At 40.5% G+C, this 22,970-nt stretch overlaps 1 protein-coding gene across 8 annotated transcripts in view; it reads left to right on the top strand.

Moving 5' to 3' along the window:
• Positions 1-22,970, top strand: part of ptprsa (protein tyrosine phosphatase receptor type Sa) — a 227,397-nt gene that overhangs the window by 137,251 nt on the left and 67,176 nt on the right. For 7 of the 8 annotated variants that reach the window (XM_086223445.1, XM_086223447.1, XM_086223451.1 and 4 more), the window contains one exon: positions 13,227-13,337. In XM_086223445.1, the coding sequence (XP_086079571.1) occupies positions 13,227-13,337 (111 nt within the window). Of the gene's footprint in view, positions 1-13,226; positions 13,338-13,895; positions 15,736-22,970 lie in introns of those variants that run through there. The other variant, XM_086223449.1, reaches the window with a different exon arrangement.

Here is a 22,970-nt window from a genome sequence, read left to right on the forward strand (position 1 = left end):
CTAATAACAACGAGTTATAACGAAAGACAAACAAACTCTAAAATACAACCGAAAATAATGCTGCAATCCCACCGAGGCTAGCTGACCTGCATTCCAGCAGTGACAATGGTTTTATTGCGTCGCTTGCGTGATTTCATTTCCCACTAGGAGCATTTCAGAAGCAAACATGCTGATTAGATTGGAAGTTGTTTGTGTTTAAGTGATGCCATTTTCCATTTTGTTGTGTGGTAGTCTACAAACAAAGCTAATAAACGCTACGATTAACCGGGTGTCGGGTTATTTTAATGTGAAAATCACACAGATGGCAGCATTTTCCCGTTTTACTTCTCGTGGCTTGCACACAAAAAAGAAGAAAAGAACAAAAAAAAAAATTAGAGCTCCTGAAATGTTCTGCAGGGAGTCTGGTGAAATTCCAGTCATTTTCAAGAGTGGATGCGTTTAGCTCCGCGAGCCACGGCTGAGCCGGAATGTGTAGCAGACTGACTTGGTGGGATCCTGCAGTAAGTCTAAATCGGCTATATTTTACAAGTGACACCAAATTGAAATTGAATGTAACAAACAAAATATCCCTTTAATTAGAATCATAAAATGTAAATAGAATGTTTGACAAATAGGTTATATTTGTGAGTGGAAGATAACTGCTTAAGGTGGCACAGAAGACAAAACTAAAACGCTATTAAATTCTTTGCGGGGGGGGGGGGCGAGGGCATTCAATTACAACTTAAATGAATGTTGTTCTTCCTCTGTCCTCTATTTACTTTATCTCTTTTTGTGTGTGATTTCCAGAAACCTTTGGTAAGTCTATTTCAAAGCCAAGCAGCCCACCCACTCTCCTTGAAGCAGATGGCATAATTAAACTTTCCAAAATGCATGCATCCCCTTGTTCTCCCCTCACCCCCGTATACCCATTTACCACTTGTTCCCTGTGTTCTATTTCTATTCATCCTGAACTTTTACTTTTGTTTTTCGCCTATGCTCCTATTGATGCCAACTTAATCTGCTTTCATCCACCACACTGGAGATTATATAGCAGAAAGGAAAATTAAGGACACGCAGCAGCAGCAAAAGTTAGGGAGGGGGTTTAGGCATCACAGTCCACCTATAAGCTGCGCCATTTTTATTTATAGACATGCGGAGCAAGTCTTCTAAGGCAACATCCTGATCATGTTAAAGCAAATATGTATAGCAAGATTCAGGAGAAGTTTAACCACTATTTATTAATTTATTTATACCAAAGCACCTTTTTTTTTAAGACCAGACACCTTACACTGGATGTAAGTGTGGCTTATTTACTCTCACTGACCATGTTGATGCCCACTGTCACGTCTAGTTCTTTCTCTCTGCTGTGTTCCAAGACAGAAGTCTTTGAGGAAATAATCAAATTATTCTCATCCAAGACAATTATTCCTCTGCAGTCATGGCCTCCAGTATTTTTAGGCCTCTTGTGAGACAAATGGTAAACACTATTCCTGACATGACTGGCTGCTTTTCATTCTTCTGTTCAGTTTCCACAATAACAACCTCACTCTTTCCCAATACACTCTTGGAAAGTGCAGCATGTGCTGAAGGAGGCTGAAAGAATCTTGAGTTGTGTCCAGGTGAAGGCCACGGCCTGAGCACTGTATGGCTGAACCCCCACAATCACACTCTTGGGCGGAGTTGAACTCCTTCTCTTTGCAAAGTATTTTCTCAGAAGAAGATTTTTTTCTGCCAAATTAGCCCACATCCCCACTGATTTACATTTTTCGACCTAAGTGAGCCCCCATGGCCCTTGTTGGAAAATGAGTGGCTGAAGCAAGAGTTCACTTACAATTCAAAATAATGCATGTTGAAGTACAGACAATGAAATTATTCTTACTTATTCTACTTACTTATTACTAAACTTATTCTTTTGTCAAAATTCAAAAATTCTTCTCAGGTAATGTAGCCTCATTTTTTTTTGCAGGAAAGCTAACTCAGTAGTCAGGCAGGATTTATGCTGATGAGAAAAAGGCCTGTATGTCCTCAGCACTTTGAGTATCCACCCTGGGTCCTCTGGTTTAAGTATTTAGTACGTGTTCAGGGTCTTCTCTCAAAGAACAAACGTTGTCCTCAAAGCCTTCGAATGGGCATTTGTGGGTTTTGGATTCTTTTGTTGATCAGATTGCTGTTGACATTTTTTGGGTCACCCGTTCGCTCTTTTGCTGCAGGCACACTCTCAAGCCTGCGGGGGTAACACTAAGATAGCCCCATGTTGTGGTAAAATAGTGATTCTAGTAGGAGATGGGGTAGAAGCAAAGGAATATGGCTGGCAAACACAAGTTTAAACCCAAACTCAGCTTCTGTCAAAACATTATGTGAATATGATCCATAATCTGACTTATTCCCATCATCCTGATTAGGAATTTTAATAGTGGCAGATCAACCATTCAATTCTTGTTGCAGCTAAATGGCTGACTATCCGCTAGATGTGTCAGACCATGCTGTGCTGGTGGGGCAGTGATATTTGTGTGCCGATCTCCTGAGGAGCTCCTCCAGAGGTGTGGAGGGAGCCTGACATTTCTTTCCAAGTCCCTGCGGCTGTGGACCCCAGGCTTACACAGGCCTTGTCAGACAGAACACATTAACCAGATGACAGAGACAAACAGGTTGGGGAGGAGTGTATATTTATTAAGAATAAGTCCTTTAAAGGCTTAGAATCATGACCTGACAGTAGTTGGCTTCGAACATGCAAATTTATGCACACCCCAATGTGAGTCATGCTGAGTTAAATTGCACTTATTCTGAAATGTGCAAGGAGTCACTCACATGTGTTGGCATCAGAGCTGCTCTGCAGGGAGTGACTAGGACCTCTGCAGATGTGGCAGCAGCAGCCAGGTTTTCCTTGAGACCTGCTGTGACACCACTGGGATCCCTGACTGTCTGTGGCGATGAGAGGGTCAGCCAGGCGCCCTCTGGATAGTGGTCAGACTTTGACACTCGACCAATCACGCAACCTATCCACCTCACACGCAGATGGGCATCATCTCTGACCAGATTGCACGGGCAGACTACATCCTTTAATTATATTTTTGATATATTCAGAGGGTAAATATCTGGGGCGGTTGGTGGAGCAAATAATGCCACAGTTGATAGTTGAGTTGCCTGGTGAGGTGTATTAAGGTCATTGTCATCGTAAGCTGATCAACCCCTGACTGACCAAAGCTTAGAAAGGAGAGCTTATGGCCGTTAGGGTACATAACCATAATACAAGTGGATTTGCCATTGTATAATAATTGAATACTGACCAGTTACCCAGATGTCTGGTCTGTTCATTTTTATATTTATTATTAAATAATCGCAAGCCTCAATCCACAATTTCCTTCTTTTATGTTTGTGAACCCTCACCTCACCTTTGCCTTCCCTCCCCTCCTCTCTGTTGCTCTCCCTCCTTTGTCTCTAGGTTTTTTGAATACAGCCCGCGTGTGATTCCCCATAACAAACCTGCTTTATTAACCTTATCCTAACCTTAAGCTAACTTTAACCTTCACCTAACCCAACCTTTTAACTAGTAACCCCTTAACTCCTAACTAAACTTCCACATCGCAACTTCTTAAACCTGCAGCCTCTAATCAAACTCTAACTCTGTAACAATTCCCAGAGCCCTCTTCTCCTTTGTCTTGTACCGTTGATTATAGTGTCTCTAAAAATGGCTGCAGACATGATTTAAATGTCGCTTTCACTGTTTTGCCTGGTTTTTCAATGACTTCAAACTTTGACTACAACACAAAGCATATTAGTAGTTTTAGGATTAGTTTGCCATCGCCATTTATAATATATGTGTATTTATATATTTATGTATGAATGACATACAGTGACTTGCTGATTTATTTGTTACACTTACTGGATATAAAACCAATGAAACAGTCCTAAAATAAACCCTCAGTCCATGAAGCTCATAATGTGAATTGGAATTATTTTGGAGGCTGTAATTTGTAGTTTGACTGAGAGGTGATGGAGATTTTTGTGTATGAATCTTCAAAATAAGACATATTTTTAAGATTCATGCCAAAGCACCTGCAAGAAAGCACTGCTGTGCTACTCAAAGACAAAGAAAATATTCCAGCTAGATGCATTGCAAACCAGGCAGAACTTTAAACTCAGTGGTTGCCTCCTTCCTGCTGGTATCACAAAGGGCACCTCTATATGCAGAGCTGGAACAACAATTTGATCAGAACACAGTGAAGATTTTATTCCAGGTACATAGAATTCTGCCTTCTCCTCTTTATATGGAAATTACCAGCGCCAATTTACATTTTAAGCACCAGTATTTCATGATTCTTATTTTTTAACTGGGAGAGATATTGATGTGGGCCAGCATAACTTCTTGTGCGTACAATGCATAAACACACACAGGTGCCTGGCCTGTAGTGTTTGGCTGAATGGGCAGGAGGTATCTTTGATCCTCAGCTGTATGCCTGTAGTCGTCTAGAGGACCTATTCAGGGCTTGAATTGGCCCGCTGGCACCTTTAAGGCATGACCAGGGGCACAGTGACTCCATGAGGAACTTACACAAAGGGACGAGAAGAGTCCCTCCCAGTCAATCGAATACAGGGAGAGAGAGAGAAATGAATAGGAGGAAGAAGTTAAGTAAGAAAAAGAAAAAATTAGAAAGCAGTGTTGCTAAGAGTGGGCATACAGTTGATAGCCTGCCAGAACTGGAGTCAAGTCAACTCCCCTTCCCACACCAAAGCCCTGCATGCCTGTAAGGGATGCCTTTTACAGCATTCAAACAACTCATGCTACATTTTGAAAAAGCCACTAGCGACTGACTGGATAAGCTCAGTATTTTATTGTCCCTTAATGGGACATTTGGCCTGCAGTCAGGGGTGTAACACAATAGAGTCCCAATAAACAAAGAACAGAGGAACATACAACACAGTGAAATGAAACAATGGAAAAAGCCAGCAGATTGAATGACTGAGGTGAAGGGATGCAGCTTGAGCCAAAGAGTCTATCTGTCAAACTTAAGCGGGTTTACGACTTGTAGGATAAATAAGAACTTCAATCCATTTGATTTAAGTTGTGGTTGCCTGAAGGTACAGCCAGTTATTTCAGTTTAGTGGCGCCACCCCAACAGGTTTGTCATGTAGATACCCTGTGTAGACCAGTGGCTCCTCAAACTGCTTCACTGAACTCTACTTGGGGCCATTTGGTTTCGAAAAGGCTTATACCACCAGAGCAACCCATGTCAACCTAAGGTCAAACCTCGCTAGCTCTGCCTTATCAACCAGTGTTGCAGCCATGATAAAACACATGCCAAGACCTTCTTCAGCTCTTAAATAAGGCCAAGAGGGGAGCAAAAGATAAGGATAAGGGGCGTTCCAGCAGTATAAAGCTTGCTCTTCCTTTGTGATACCAGCAGTGTGAGCTATTCTTTCATATTCAAATGGAAACAAAAACAAAAGACCAAAAAAGAGATTAATTCCTGGCTATACAGTAATGTATTCCAACCCTTAAAAAAACTAACTATGACTAACATTAACCTTTAACTAAACTGATGTTGTGTCTTCGTTTTTGTGTCTCCTCCAGAGGGTACCCCGATTCGAGGTAAGACGTTTAACCATCACAATTAAAAAGACAAAAAAAATTAAATGACATTTAACTAACATATAACCAGACCTAACCGCTCGTAACTCCACCCAACTGACTCAATAAGCTGAATATCTCATGGATTTTCCTTTAAAGAAATGAAAAAAAAGCCTTTCTTATTTCCAGTAGCATTACGATGTCGTCTGTGTTCTGTGTGCTCTGTACATACTGTCTGTGTGTCACACTCCCATTTCCCATGTCACTGATGTGCGGTTCGTCCACCTCTGTGGCCGTTGTGTGTTTGTCTCCTGTCCCTATTGTACCTTTTCCATGTCATCAGTGTCGGTAAACTATGGAGGAATTCAAATTGTGTTGCCGTTGGTTACAACACATGATTGGGAAGGCTGGTAACAGAAGAGAGGGTTATTACCAGGCGGTTTGTTTATTTTGCAGCTTTGACATTTAAATTGTTTGGACATGGAGATTCAGGGGGCGGGAAGGGGATTGGTAGCTGGGGAGTGGGCGATAATGGTCTTGAAAACTGTAAACTGTTCAGCACAATCTAGGCGACCTGCTTTTTTAGCCCTCTTCTCTACTTTGATATCCTTCTTTCCGGTCAACAACTGAGATCCTCATAGCGTGTCGCAGAGGGAGCAGTTCCCTCCCCTTTGTGACACTTATAAAACTCAAAAAAATGAACCCTATCAAGGCTGCAAGGTACATCTTTTTTTCCCCTTTTTTTTTTAATAGCAGCGGTTACATCTTATCATGTCAGAGTGAATGTGAGGATATCAAAGTTGAAAAGGGATTGAGGTTAATCAGTGTCACTTCATAAATTATATGAAAGTTGTGCTCAAGATAATTTATTCATCTGCAACTTGAATTACCCACAAAACGTTTGGTGCTGATGGATTGTCCGCCTGTGTTTGTTGCAAAAAAAAAAAAAGTTTCATGGGCTGAGCAGGTAAGTGAGTATCCAGGCGTATTTAAGGGGATGGAATTGGCTTGTGCTTTGACAATTCCATTTGGGGCAGCAGAGGATATAATTGCTCTTAAACGGGTAAGATTAAGGTCCCTACTGATCCATTTGTACATTTTAGATAACAGTAGCACCAAGAGTAGCATGTTTTCAAGCATATTCTTGAGCATCTGATACCGGAGTACACTCAGACTTAAATCCCCTACTCATGGCCAAAGCTAGCCCAGCCTGCATTAGCTGTTGTTAGAACTGGAGGGTCTCCTAAATCATATTGTGGGAAGCAAATGCGAACGTGGCTTATGAACTCTGCATTTGCATAATGAGATAAATGGTCTGAAAACACCAATTTTCTCCTCACTACAGCACGCCTGTGCTGAGTCATGTAGAGAGGAGGTAGTGAATACAGTAGCTATTGAATAATGTGGATTTAACTTCAGTCATTGTGTCTGGGTTTACATTTAGCCGGCCCTTCCCACTCCAGAAAGTTTTGATATAAAATAGTTTGGAGGGAAAATGGTTTTCCCACTAAGTTAATGGCAGTCAGTGGTCAAAGCATGTAAAATGTGCATACTTCTTCCATACGAAGCCACACATGCTGAACAAGAGGTAAGCAACACATGGAAAGGTAACCGGACTCCCTACCTGTGTCATTACTGATTTCATGGGAGTGTTACAAGCCACCAGATGGGCGCTGACAACAATGGCATCACACATGGAGCCCCATGCTGGTGCGATCACAATAAAATGACCTTGGGGCAGTATCAGAGCGTACCCGACTGACAGCCAGGATACAGACAGAAGGAGAGAACCAGAACGGCAGGTCCCGACTTAGCTGCTGCGTGGTCACATGAGTGGTCCTCTCTTTTGTGTAATTATCAAAAGCTGTCAGAAGAAGTCTGAAATTGTGACAAGACGTGCGCAAATTCATGTTCAACTCTGCTACAAGAATAATGTCAGAGCTGTTTGTATGGAACTGTTTTTCTTTCTCCACAGCTGTTACAAGCTCTGCCATTTTCCGCACCATTTCTGCTGCTGTATGAAGCAGACTTTGACAGACAGTGGACAGACTTTTCAACCCGAGTCATTAATCTGGTTTCCATCCAAATCAAACGCAAATTTGAATGACGTTTTCAAAAAATCGGAAAAAGAAAATCTTCAACTCACTGTTAGAATAACAGGAGTTGCTTCATGATAATCACTGATAATCCTCCTTTTACAGAGCCCGACACGCTGTTTCTCATGAAGTGCATTAAAAGAAGGTTGAAGAAGGTTTGCTTGCAGAAAGGCTGAAGTTTTTTTTTTTCCGGATGCTGCCATTTTTATCATCCATTTGTCATTTGATACTTCAAAATGTGCAAACCGCAATTAAATTGAGTCTGTTAATTTTGTGTATATGAAGTTTTCGGCTGAACTGTAGACCTTTTCCTTCTCTCAGCACCTTAGTTATTGTTTGTATGTGCCCACTCGGGTTACGACTTCATCGTCTTTGAGATTTTCGCGAGCTTTGTTTGGCCGAGAGGACGGAGAGGAAATGACGAGAGAGAACAGCGGCGGGCCTGACTTGCCTCAGAGCAAATCGGGAGGGAATGACTGAGACTTGGCCAGCCATTTTGTTGATGGCCTGAAGAAATCAATCAAGGCTCGCTGGAGCACGTTAATTGAATTACACAATTGGGACTTGCAAGGGGTGGGGGGGGGGGGGTACACATGGCAAAACAGCAACTGGGATGGGCAGACCACAACTTGAGGCACTTTCTGAAATTAATCACCCATGCTGACCCCTCCTTGTTTCTCTTTTCCCTTATCCACCCCCTCCCCATCAGTCTGGATTCTCTTCAGTTCTTGTGTGTCTTTTTCTCACACCCCCCTTTGATGTTTTAGTTTTTAGACACTCTCTGTCTTTCTCATTTTGTCTCAAATTTTGACACAATGCTGTAGTGTTCCCTGAACTCCCTTTCTTTCTTCATCTTCTTTTTTGGGGTTTTTTTTTAAGAGATTTCTCAATATTTCATGTTTTACCAGTAAAATGGCACAGAAGACCATTAAGGACATGTTTTAATGTTTGTTTGTTTTTTCTTTTTTTTATGAAAATCCAATAACTCAGCTGTAGTTCCTCCAAATTCAGTCCAAAAGCCTTTGCAACAATACCGTCTATTTCATAATCATCATAATATTTCAAAAAACTGTATTTGTTTAACTCAGAGCGGTTCTCTCTGTGTTCACGTCTCAGCACCTCAGTGCTCCTCATCAGCTCAGCCTGCAGCGTGAAGCCCAGGGCAGCGTTTGAGGCTGGGACCATCGTTCCAGACCCACTAATCGTTTCAGACTTTATTTTATTGAATGGACAAAGGCAGCATTGGTAATATAAGGCAGCAGGGTGAATGCAGCACTGGAGATTGGAGGTCGGTGGGAAGGGATGGGAAAAATGGCTTTGCCTGGAGACTAATTGGTCTTTATGGAAGTGATCTCATTATTATTTATTGGACTGAATTGTAGCCATTGTTTCTTTTCTTTGACTCTAATGGTGCAGCATATATCATGAATAAGACAGAAAGAAGAATTATACCAATCTGTTTTCTTCTGACCCAGAAAAAAAAAAAATTATTGCTCAGCAGGGGCGGCTTCCTGTGGTAAACTGACGGTCTGTGTTGCCTGTAAGTGGAATGAGACCAGCGTGTCCCAGGACAGTTTTAGGTCTGAAGTTCTACTCCCACATCCGCTCATATGTCCTTCAACATATGTGTCCTTGTGCAGGATAAAGTTGCAATTAAATAGCACTCTCCTGCGTACAAGAGAAATAGCAAGCATTGTTGCATGAAGGATGAAAGTTTTCAGTCTCTGGAATTTACCATATCTGCCAAAACCTGTTTTGGGGTCAGTAGTTTTTTTTGCCTCTCTAACATGTAAGCATTTCATAAAATCCTTCATGTTCTAAATATGGTCTGAACTGGTCCCCCATAGTTTTTAGATGTTGCTAACTTCCTGTGGGAGCCGGATTGAATTTTATAATTTTCACAAGTATTTCTCATCTATTTTATTTTTCCAGTGGTAAGCAGGAAGGGGTGGGTGAATAACGGAGTGAGGATCACCATGAAGCATTCAGCGTAAACCCCTGGCAGCTTCAGCTACGTTCGCATCTGAAGACGGGGAGATCAGGCCTCTAGACACAGTGGAAGCTTCACTTCATAAGCACAGCTGGCAATTTCATTAGCTATTTGTCGCTCGGCAAGTGTTTGATCAGCTAAGGTTCACTCAGTTAACAAACCGCGTTTGTTTTTGTTTTTTCTCGTTAAAGATCATTGTTTCATCTGCTTCTTCTTTTCCGTAGAAATACAATTCCAGCGGCCACTCGTGCTCCTGCGAACCACAGGCTACTAGACGATGCAATTATGTGAAACACAGTGAGCCGTCATATATTTAAAAAAAAGGCAAAGAAAATGGCAGGAAAAGAAACACATGCTGGTGACAAAGGTTGTTGTTTTTTTTTTTTCAAAGGGTGGAGTTTGATTTGTTTGCACGCATGCACTTGCAGGCTGCTGCTGCTGAAGATGGGACATCAAAGCAAGTCTCCTTGATTTTAGTATGTTAGAAGCCCTCAGAGGTCTGTTGTTAAATGCTCACATTATCAGGATTTAACTGCCTTGCAGACAAAAAAAAGGGACATTTTTTTAATCCGATTTCAAGGTTACAGAGATTATTAATGACATTAAAGGGATGCTTTCCTTTAGAATGTTTTTTGTTGTTTGTTTGTTTTTTAAAGACAAAAAGCAGAGACGAGGGTAAACAATGTGAGGTTTATAAAAAAAAAAAAAAAAGACAATATGACAGCACAGATATGCAATTCATAGGGGAAACCAACTGCCATAACTCCGGCAGGATATTATATCTACATGTGACACTGACAGAAGAGCATAAAAAGTATCTTAAAATAGAAGAAAGTGGATTTCTCCCTAGTATCCTCTCCTTCTCGGGCTGTCTCGGAGCATCAAACATTTGTTCACAGATATTTTATTTAGTTCATACAACTTACAATTTAAATCAATTCACTCCCCCCGTAGTTGTAATTCAAAGTGAATCTAGTTTAAAATAAACCTCGAACCTGCCCAGAGGTGGGAATTTTTATGCTGATTACAGATTATCATTCTGTCATTCTCAATTTTATAAATGGATAATAATAATAGACAGATTAAATATGTAAGTAATAGATTAACTACCACTCTCTTCCTTCTCCTCCCTGCCTTTTCCTGAATCAGTTTTTTTTTCTACCACACGTTTTTTCCCCCTCTCTCTCTTTCTCTCTCTCTCTCTCTCTCTCTCCCCACCCGTCATTATGCGCTCTTGACAGCTCTCCTTTGAAATAAAAGCTAGAATATGTAATGAAGTCAGTAGGGGCCTGGAAACAATGGATAATACCACCTAGCGAGGAGCTTCCACCAAAGATGCAAGGCACAGATGAAACTCCCTCTAGCCCCTGAATGACTTGTCTATTTTTCTCCCCGTCTTGCTCCGTCTCTCGCCGGCAGGCACACTTCACAGTGTTAAATATTAGTTTTAATTGGCTCTCAATTAATTGTGTTTATCCTCTCATTCCCATTATCCGTCAACTGACATGTTTGAATATTTTTTGGGTGTTTTTTGACCTGCAGATGACATTTTTGGAATTTTAATTTTAGATAGACACAGTTGTATTTGTCAGAATCACTTGGACTTTCAAATTGTCAGCAAGCAAAGCAAAAGTATGTAAAGTAGACGATTTCTTGTCTTTTAATTGTTTGGTATTAGACAAGAAGAAGAAGAAAATGGCAGTTTTTTTTCCCTCCAAGTCCATCAGCATTACGAGGCACAAATAGGGAAATTCCATCATCCTCAGTCTCCCAAAGATTTTATAATTCAGAACATGGAAGAAGGCTGACAAGCCCCTGGCAAAGCTTTCTGGAACCTTCCGCGTGGAGATGAACTTCACACAGTCCTTGCTTTGTGGTCTCCCTGGTGTTGAGGCTTTAGGCTTCTGAGCACAATCCAACCCACCTGCCACCGGGCTGGCATTTGCTGTTCCGAGCGCACATCAAACAGATCCAAATCAGGTCCCTGCATAAATGCAGAGCGACGACTCCACCACCTGCACTCTGCAGGTAGACGTTTTCATTTGGTTCATGAGCTACGGTGCCAGAAACTGCTCCCTCTGGGGGATGAGGATGATCTGAGCTACACAGGGAAATGAGGAGAGGCAAAAAATAGATTTTACATTCCATTCACCTTTTCCATTTGCAATAGATGTTTTTGTACACATTCCAGACTGTAATCTACAGTACTTGACGACTACAACCTAAGGTGGAGGCATGACTAATCTTAATAATTAAACAAAATCAATGGTGGCGGCGCAGCTGAAAAGCATTATCAGACCAATGTTCCAGAGGAGTAGCCTTGTACAACACTGTGCTCACTACTCGCTGATGTGATGGAGGGGGTTACGGTATATTACAGTGACATTGCAGTGGCTGGCGTACTGATGCTTCCTGGCTAAACACTAACGAGCAATGGTGCTGTGTTTGTCAGGGAGGCCTGGGATGCAATCTGTTTGCTGAACCAGCCAGAAGCCCTAATGATATCATCAGGAAGTGCCGTCAACTGTGCTCTAACGAGGAATGATCTGACGCTCGTTGTCTCGCCCTCCCTCCTCCATCCCCCCACGCGCCCTCTCCAGCTAAGCATTTAGGTGGAGTTTATTTGCACGTACGAGAGATAAAAATCTGAAAAAGAGATAAGAAATACAGTGCATTTTAAGCACACAAGCCCTAAGGGGGTTATATAAAACAGTATACTTTAAAATATGACAACCAGCAAAGCGAAAAAGCACAAATTAGAGTGAAGTTTTATCAAATCTGAACAGTGAAATGAAATATTTAAAGAACACATGAATAATGTGGGGAAGGAATGAAAAAGAATTAAAACAGTCCAGATGGCTACGGTAACCAGGATATATAGTCTATACCCTCTCAGCATGTTAACAAGGTTAAAGGTGCTTTCTTTTTTTTTTTTTTTAGATGAGTTACACGAGAAGTTTATAATTATTCAATACTGCACAAGGGTTTGGCTTTCTTACGTTATGCAACTTGGCAGCTGTGTTCAATTGGACGTGAAGTTTATGTCTGGATACTTTCCCATGACCCTTCTTCCTCTAGCACACACATAGTCTCCCTCGGTGAGTGCTATGCAAAGGCTGATTTGTTAATAGCGTTCAGTTTACCTCAGCGTCACACCCTTTCCGTTACCTTTTATCACACTTGCATCATAACTTATGGTTACCCTTTTTTTTTTTTTTTTTAAGGCGATCTTGCGTCTTTAATGAGTTGCATAAACCCAACAACAAGCAACAAATTTAGTGTGACTGATTCAGTCCTCACTTTTTATTTATTTAATTCCTCCCTCTTTTTATCTGTGGATGGCATGAGGCTGGAGGGAGAACCCGGTTTGTCATGGTAATATGCATTAGCATTGCAGAAGGGGAAACAGTTCTTGACAAAATGGTCCAGAGAATTTGAAGAGACCCTCCATTAAGGAAGTTGTCATGTGGTTTCACCGACACATCAACTAATCATGTCTTCACTGCTCTCCCTCTCTCTTTCGTCCTCCCCCCACCCCTTCACCCACCCACCTTCCTTGCTTGTTCTTTTGTCGGACGCCGTCTTTTCCCAGGTGCCTTGCAGATCGAGAACAGCGAGGAGACAGACCAGGGGAAGTACGAGTGCGTGGCGTCTAATGTGGAAGGCGTGCGCTACTCATCCTCTGCTAACCTTTATGTGCGAGGTAGGGAGCCATCCAGCCTTAGAGTGCAACCCCCCCGAAAAATCAAATAAATAACTAAAAACATCCACCCAATTTAACAAAAATTGTCTCCACAGTGCAGCTCAGCTTTACTGTTGAGCTTAACAAATGATTATTGCTTCCATTTAAGCATAGCTGTATTTGCACAAAATGTGTTTTGCAAAATAGTATTACCCAAGTGATATAAATATTTTAACATTGATAGTATTGCCTGCCCATAAATGTAATTTCATATGCACTGAAACTTCCAACTGTAAAACTATAAGTGACCAACTAATGTTCTTCTCTGTTATGATGTTATGCTCCATTTTGTGTCTCTCAATGCCCTCCCCTACTCGCTCGGAAGGAAATGTGTAGCACAACAAGCCGTATGTCATTGCTTTAACGGTTGTGAGACGCCATTTATTTGTAATTGTGTCCCCCCGATCAAACCCCATCCCCACCCCCACCCCCACCCCCACCCCCTCCATCTAAGTTACGGCAGTCCAAAAGTGTCAGGAAGGACTTCTGTTTTTGATTAGTTTGTTTTCTGCAGGTACAGGAGCACAACGGTAAGTCTTGATTTTGATTGAGTGGCAAGGTAGTAATGCTCACCAATCAAAATCTAAAAAAACACCAAAAAAAATCTTTAGCCTTCTCCAGAGTTTTGGGGGGGCAAAGGGATGTAATTGTGCTGAAGTAATAGAAGAAAAGACCTGTGTTATATTACATCACATAGATTATGAACAGTTCACTTCCTCTTTCTTCATGGTGTTCTGGAGCTAAAAAATCGGCAGTATTTTCCCTGTTTCTGCTTTTGAGCATTTTTACAATCAAGATCCTGATCAGTCACAAGGAACTTTTGGTTTCATAGGAAACAGGCAATGAGGACAAAAGCCTTCCCTCTACCACTAATGTAAAATGACAATGAATCCCTGTTTAGTGAGCTTTAATAAATTGAAGCAGATGCATTTTCAACATGTATTATTTATATTGTGCATATTAAATAAAGATGCCTTGGTATCTACTCAGTTTGTTCCCTCTGCTGTGTACCAAATAACTTTGTTCCCAATAAATAATTCACTAGTCTGACATTATAAAAATGGGTCAGGGAGCTGCTTTTTCATTATTATTGCTATTATCATAGGCTGTGAAGTACCAGCATAGGAGGGAAAAAAAAAAAAAAAAAAGATTCATCTGAGTGTTGAGAAGGTAAAAAACAACAACAACAACAACAACCGAACAAACAAAAAACAAACAGTTCATTAGGATATTGTCAGCTTTCATTCCGAATGTTCAAGCTGTACCTATCGATGCAGCGATGTCAAGTAGCTGTTTACCTTGGTTGATGGTAAATTAGAGTCGAGAGCTTTACAGGAATCATTAGATAACAATAATGGGAACACTTGGTCGACACAGCACTGGGATTTAGCACTTTTTTGTTTAAAAAAAAAAAACGACAAGAAAAAAAACCGCAGCTATACCATTTCCAACAATTCATACAGTCTCCATGAACACTGGCTCCATCAGCATGCTGTTAAAAAAAAAAAATTTACACAAGGGTCATAATTATTCAGGTTCTTTCACACTATGTAACACACTTGTTATGCCTTGATGGTGTCAACCTTTGTCTGTTTTCAGTTAACTTTTGTCAATCAATTCTGATACTTGATGTTTACTATGTTTTGTTCACAAAGCGAATTGCACTCGAGATTAGCAGCTGTGGTAGGGATCCATTTCAAGGGTAATTTAAAAGAAAAAAAAAACAAAACAATAATAATAACAAAATTATATCCGGCACCTGCAATATCACTGCAAAATTGAGACTGTTTCTCAAATCATAATCATGACAGTGATTGCTTTCGAACAAAATTTACTGTCTTAAACTGCAGCTGCTAATTTCAGCCCGAACTGTGTCTTTTTTTATTTTCTATCTCTCATTAGTTTTTTTTTATGTTTCTCTTTATTTGGTTTCCTTCTCTAACTAAAGCAAACACAGCCACCACAGGAGCCTCTCCTTGTGGCTATAAGGAGCTTGTGAAATTTTGAATTATCAGTATGGTACGCTTGATTTGACTCCAGTGGCGCCTCACTATTTTTTTCTTACCAGGCGACAGTGCTGCCACTGGAGTGAATCTGATTGTTTTGGTTTATTCATTTAATATTTTAAGTTTATTTAAGGGGGAGGGAGGGGGCAGGCAAGTGTACTTTCAAGACGGGTGTCACTACTATTAGGGACAAAAAGAGGGGAAAAAGGGGTTAAAGAAAAGGGAAATGTAGCTGCAGCTAAACACCTTGAGGTGGCTTTTTTTACTCTCTCTGTGTTTCCCCTATTTTTCTCTTCTCCTCATGTCATTGTGTTCTGCATCAACCCCTTTACATCCCTCAGAGCTTCGAGAAGGTTGGTGTGTTTTTTCTTTTTTACTTTTTTTAACCCACATTTGAAAAGAAAAGAAAAAAGAAATTAAATTCAACATGTTGAAAAATTTTAGCTGTATTTGCCTATGACAGAGCTCGATTCATTACTAATTTGAAGAAAACTAATCAGTTAATCCAAACTGCTAAATGAATATGAAAGACATTTTTTCTTTATTTCCAAGGAAGAAATGATGAAATCAAACCCGATTAGCTCGGGTTTTGTTAATTTACTTTTATGTTTGCATTGTGGGGCCTTTTCTCGTTTTGCATCCTTTGGTATTGCTTCTGCACCAAAAAGGCTTTCTTGCACGTGTTGTCATGGAAACCCAGCACGTGAAAAATAACAGGTCCTCTAGCATGATGGGAGAATGTAACTGCGCTTGCATGCCTGTACAGAATCCTTTTGGCCGTATTGGTCTCTTTTCTTTTTTTTTTATGCATTCCCCGTGTTTTGTTGAGTAGTTTCCGTTTCTTTCCTTGGTTCCTCTAAAGGTGTTTTCCCTGATACAACAACCCTTTTTGGCTTTCCTTCATTCAGTTGATCTTTTTGTGTTGTGATTATAGTGTTGTGTTTGCGTGTTTTCCTTTGTTTCAGTTGGGTTACTGAACCTTTTATTTAAATTTTTGTTTTCTGTTTAAAATGTTTGTCCTTTTCGTGGTTAATTTGTTCGTGGGATTTGTGTTTCTTTTTCAAAATGATGTTGCTCTGCTTCTTGAGTCTTGGAGTGCATATGCAAATGCCGAATGAAATAATAAGTGTGTATACAGCCAGTGTTCCTGTCATCTTGTTTACAGCAATCCATTACTGGAAAGAAAAAAAAGACCTGATTGGGCTTGATTCGGTTCCGTGGTGATTTCGGGCAGCCGTTAAGAGATGCCATTTACAGTCTCATGCGGATCAATAACAATATAATGACTCCTACATCACATTTGCTGGTGCTTAGCCGCTGCTCCAAGATACTTTCAATTTCAAATGGTGTCAGCTAGATGTGATTGGCTTTGTTGACTGACTGCTGTTTGTGTTCCCTTGCAGCCAAGACACTCAGTCAAATAATTTATTATTCAAAAGCCCCTCTTTTCTTGTCAGACACGCTGACATAGAGTAGATAGGGTTTTCAGGTTGCTAAAGTCATCTTAAACTAGACTACAAGAAGTATCAGCACGTTCTACAATAACATGCTACAAGTAACATTCACTAATTCGTATAGCAACTAGCTTTGTGCATGGTGTGCACCAGATTTTGCACCGGATTTAATCAACTGAGTCACATCTATATTAAATCTTATGTCATCTGCTTGTATTTTTCAGCTCTGTTATATACTTTTTTTGGAAAGGAACCACGGTTTTTGGTTAGGGCTGTAACATGTAGTGCACCGTGTCTGGGTGGATCAAGCATATAATTCACTCAGGTAGAAGAGATAACACACTTCCAGCCCTATCAATCTCCACTGAGAGAGGGGTTATTATATGTACGCCTGCCTGGGAAAGTGTGCTGATCCTCTGAAGTACCAACAGTTAAAAAAAAAAAAAAAAAAAAATGCAATTTCCATGCTTGGTAACCAGGAGAACTTACATTTCCTGCTGAGTTTTTTTTTTTTCCTTTATCTGCAATACTCTGCACCAAATTCCCTGAAGAATCTGTCCTATTTTGACAGACTGTCCTGTGCTTTTGGCCATTTAGGAGCCTGAGCATACGTTACATAAGAACTCCTTGACAGTTTAACCAAAAAGTACGCTCAAGCCAGCAATCCGAGCAGTGGATAATTCTGATGATAGATCATTTATTTAAGGCCAAATCATTTTCACATTATTTCTTTCAATTGCACCAGCCAGTCATATAATATTATCATCCCTTCTAAGTAATGCCAACCTTTCAATTCCAACACCAACTGACTGCTAAAATACATCCAATGTGCTATTGTAAAAATAAAGCCTCTGAGTGCTGCAAATCACTAATCTATCATTGCTGCCCTCCACATGATTGTGTCTACAAACATTGGCACAGTCCCACTTAAAGAAACAAAACATCTCCATTCAGTATTTATAACTTAACTCCACAAATAACACTGATGCAGGAAGACTGCGCTGTTATGTACGCATGTGCATGTGTGCCCTCCTACAACGGTATCTGCCTGGTTTTGAATGTGCTTGCATGTCCAGCTATGCATTTGTGTGTGTAACGTTGGGAAAGAAAGCTAGATTACACCTTATTTTTCCTCACTGGCCAAAGCAAAAATCCTGTCATGATGTTTGTCTGAAGAAGTCTTGAAGTTAATAGCCACCCCTCATTTCAAAAAAGAAAAAAAAAAGAATCGTTCCTCAGTCAGCATCAGATGTCCTTTAAAACAACACTCTAATCAACTTTTATTATCGTGCAAATGTATGAATGCACTCCCTTTTCCAATCTGACATCTAGTATTCATTGAAGGGATCACCATAAGGGCACATGCTTGCAGTACCCCTGACTGCTTGTCATCTATCAGTAGCACAAAAAAAAGTTGCTTAACTCTAAAAATCTCCTCAGTCCACTACTTGCCATGATTACTGTCAGTTTTCCTTGGGTAATAATTTCCATTTTGATGAGCCACCCATAGTGACTGTTTAGCATTGGCGCAGCCAAGGTATGTTAATACGGACCCACCCCTGCAGCTTATATGTAAATGTTGTAGGCCTCACCCAGCAAGTGTGACTAAAGGATCTCCATACTGCGCCTGTGTCCTCAGGCAGCAAGAGGGTGTAATCTCAGCTTCAAGGTGACACTAAAGGCTGCACATTATTTTGGCTTCCCCCTTCATTTTGGGGCAGCAAAAGCTGCCCTACCAAAATGGCCGATAATGTCCACCTTCTGACCTCTGTTTTTTGGCACAAATCCCTCCACAACACCGCCCACTATTAAAGTTAGTGCAGTACTCTGGCGTTCTCTCTCGACTGCTTTTCACCTCGTTCACTGTAAGTCTTTTTGTCTTTCTCTCCACATTGGGGCTTGAAACAAGATTACATGTTATTAGACGTCCAAAGAACGTACATGTTTGTTTTCTTTTCCTCTCGATTCCAAATGGGCCGGCAGGGCTCCTGGTCTTTGTGAATGAGGAGCCTGTCCATGCAATTGGGATTCTTTATTTTCTTTGTTTCACTCACGCTACTGTTTGCTGGTAGAATAGCACAGGACAGTTAGTACAAGACTTAGAGAAAAACACACATCTGCTCTTGTGATGTACTGGCTGCAGGCAGACATGAAGGCTCTGAAAAGGCTGTTCATTCATACAATTAAAAAAAAAAATCAATATTTTGATTCACGTCAGATCTTCATCCTCTCCAGGAAGAAAAAGAAGAAGAAATGAATTTACCAGCATTATGAGTGGGCAGCCATTTCACTTGCTTTTTAGGCTAGTACTGTATAGTGTGCCACACACAGCAGACCAGTAATTTCACACATCTATGATGTGTTGCGCATCGACTCATTTGCATGTGAAACTGGCATTTAGATGCACAATTAATGTTGTTCCCCAAAATTTCCACTTGCTATTAATATTTAACATTTCCCCTCCTATATCTAGTGTAGTATCCACTGACCTTGAGCTTTCAGTCTTCTGTTGGAACCAGAAACAAATCATCAGCGTACATGCTCCTGACAGGCTGACTTTCAACCAGCTTTCCCTTTGCTCTTGTTTCCTAAAATTGTAGTCTGACTACCCATCAATCATCATCGAGCACCTTAGTGTTATAAAGCATTTAAGAAAGTTGTTGTGGTTTGTTTTTTTTTTCCAACGGCTCCATGATTGGATTTCCACTGAGCTTCTTTCAACTTGAGTTTCCGAACATAATATTCTTTAAACTAAAGTTGCCCAGTGACATGTCTGGTAAAATAAATGCTATTTGTCAGGTGGCTGCTGTTGCTTTCCCTGTTGCCCTGACTGTGTTGTTGATAGCCAAAGGTGAACAGAGACAACTTCCTTTGGGGAAGCCTCATTCACTCAGCCACTCCAGCTCCCGGTCCATTGGCTGACCTGAGCCCCAGGGAGAGAAGAGCATCATCACTCTGATTGGACTATTCCCATAAATAAGAGGAGAAAAAAAATCCAGGCATTGTTTGATTCCCCTTTCAACAGTAGTTTAAATCAGAAATTACAATTCCAGGAGAGACAGATTGTAGCTGAAATACATCTAATGGTATTGATGTAAAACCCTTTATTGAACACAGCTGCATTCTGGTGCTGTCTCCGGCGCTGTGCAGACTTAGTTCTCCGTGTGGATTTGTTCAGTTTTATTTGTTCCCTATCATTTGACTTTTGTGTGTGTGTGTGTCTCGAACAATGCTATATTTTGGGAATGAATGGCATGCTTGGATGGGCTTGGGTGACATTTTTTTGGATTGTGTTGGTTCTTTGGTGTCTGCCCAAGTGGATGGGGGCGCACCAATATGTCACTCTTTAGAAAATAGCCACACCCATGCATGTCTGTGTGATGAACGGGCTGCACTTTCACCTTCGTTGTTTAGGCATTTTCTCAAAAAAAAAAAATTGACTGCCATATTGTTCTGTCCTCATATTGGACATTTATTTGACTTTGTTTTCTCCCCTATTCCATTTTTTATTTTTTTTTAATGACGAGCAAAAAATGCATTTCTTGAACTTTTAACCAAAAATAATAAGCATTTAGGGTCATATTTGCTAAATATGAAAAAACCAAAAAAAAACAACTAGATTTATATTATAAATTTGGCTTTTTTTTAACCCAACATACTTTATTTCATGGTGCATTTCTGTGTTTGAGTTTGTTAACTCAAAAGAACATTTCCTCAAAGGTCAGCAATGAACTTTTTGTGTCTGAGGTCGTGTAGTGTCTTGCCCACGGTGGAAACACTAATTGGCATTAGTTGGATACAAGAGTGAAATGTAGAGTCATTCAGGGGATGCCGAATCAAATGATTGATTCGACCTGTGAGTAATAACATTTTGTTAAACATTTTATACTTACATCTTTTCTAACGTTAGATATGAAATGGCTGTTTAAAACCAATGGCTGGATGTTTTTGTACGTTGTGCTAACTTCACTTTAATTGCTAACAAACTGAACCCCTGCACATGAAAAGTTACTGTACTTACTGTACGTGGTAGTGCTTATGTCAGTGCTCAGATCAGTACATGTCAGGTCCCTCTGTGTGTGTGTGTGTGTGTGTGTGTGTGTGTGTGTGTGTGTGTGTGTGTAGTTGATATTTGCAACGATCATGAATCCCATTTGGATCGACACAGTGTATTTTGGAATGCTGTCTGTGATGCCCCCTTTTTAGTGCACCTCCCCCCCCACCCCAAATCTTCCTCCCTCAGTCCTCACCCACCCCACGTGTACACCTCATATAGGCACACCCTACCCAAGCTGCATTTCGGTGCAAAGTTTAAGGCGGTGACAAGGGGAGCGGTATTCAATTCTTGCTTTTAAGCCCCAGTGTGTGAGACCTCAAACCCTCTTTTAGCCATGGTCTTTCTTTTGTTTTGGTTTAGAATCACAGTCTCCTTATTCTATCCCCCACTTATGCCCTCCTCCTCCCTCCCTTTCTCCAACAACTCCCATCCCTCCCCTTCCCCCTTTGCGTACTGTACAGTATGTCTGCGTACCCATCCGTCACTGTCTATCTGCCTGTCTACCTCTGTCTTATTGTCTGCTGTCTTGCTGCTTGAATCTGTTTCGTTCTTCCTTGTCTCTTGTCCTGTCTTTTCTGTCTTGTCTCTCTGTCTGTCTCTAAGTCAGCTCTTCCATCCTAGTTCATCATTTTTTACTTCCACATTTGCACAAATTTCCTTCTCTCTCTTTGACCTCCTCTGCATCCCAACAAACATTTTGACATAGAATAGATGTTCAAACATGTAATTGTGTTTTTTGCCTCCCATGGAAGTTAGATTTCAGACTTTAAGTTGTCACATTTGTGTAAATAATCAACTGTTTAATACATTCTATCTAGTGTACCACAGTTTGCCCCAACTCAACAGAAGGTGGTACTTTATTTTATAAAGAATATTTCACCCTAAAGTATAATTACTCAGTTAGGTGTCTTCAACTTAAGAAAACTTTTTTTTTTTTGACTCCATGAGTCCAGAATGCAGAAAACTCCTGTCACATTGTTAGCTGGATGTTAATGGAGACCAACTGCTAACAACAGAAAAAAACAGTCACAAAAAAGTCTCAAAATCATCATCCATCAAGCAAAATCTTCTTTATTAAGCCGTAAAAGAAATATTCTACCAACACCTTTGACGATTTGAGCAAAAACCAAAAAAGTGAACATTTTTGCAACTGGCACATTCAGCTGAACTTGTTTACTTCGCATTGTGCAGAAAGTGTTTTGACTTAGTTGGTTTTATGCTCAGATCTTGGTGTTTTAAGCGGATAATACCAGGAAATACATTTGAGCTCTTGTAAACTGACAATGTGACCGGTTGTTAGTAGTCTGTCTTCATTAGCTTCAAGCTAAAAATATGAAGGTGGCATTGTCTGAGTTCACCAGGAAGTCATGCAGGGTTAGGGGGGGACAACATCCTCCTGAGTTGAAGGCATCTAGCAGTGCATCATTATGCTTTTAGGGTGCTAAGTATCGCTGCAGCCGTCATGTAAAAACAAGTCTCTCTTCCATGATTATGTATGTTGGAAGTTTTGTTGGTTTTTGGTTCAGCTATAGGGTTGAATACTGTACCTTTAGAGACTTTATCGAGATAGACTAATGGTTAATAAGCAAATAGAATTAATGAACTTTTTCCAACTCAGCTTGTCTCAATTTCTCATGCTTGACATAATCTCATAGAAACAGAGCGCTCATTAAGCCCAAGCATTGATCTTGGCCCCTTTTTTCTTTTTTCTTTTTTTTTTCTTTCTTTCTGTTTTTTCTTTTTTTTTTTTGCATTTCACTATCTGTCAAGTGCTTGCTGGGATGCCTTTCATGAACACATAAAAGTGTTTTTTGCTGATTCATATTTTTTCCCACTCTCTAACTCTTGCATACTGTACACGCGCAGAGTCATACCTATAATGACGCAACAATATATACACTCACACACAAGCAAGTACACAGTACCTTTGGATCTCAGAATCATTATCAACCTCCCTCCACTCCAATTTTCAACTCTTATCCATGGGTTTTGAGGTTCTCTTTGTCTCCCTCTCTTAGCTCTCATTCTGCCCTTATTCATCTACCTTTCTTTCTCTCTCTCTCTTTCTCTCACGCTC

This window comes from Aulostomus chinensis, chromosome 14, assembly GCF_037954235.1.
Source record: "Aulostomus chinensis isolate RoL2024-O1b breed Wild chromosome 14, RoL_Achi_v1.0, whole genome shotgun sequence".
Classification (NCBI taxonomy): Eukaryota; Metazoa; Chordata; class Actinopteri; order Syngnathiformes; family Aulostomidae; genus Aulostomus; species Aulostomus chinensis.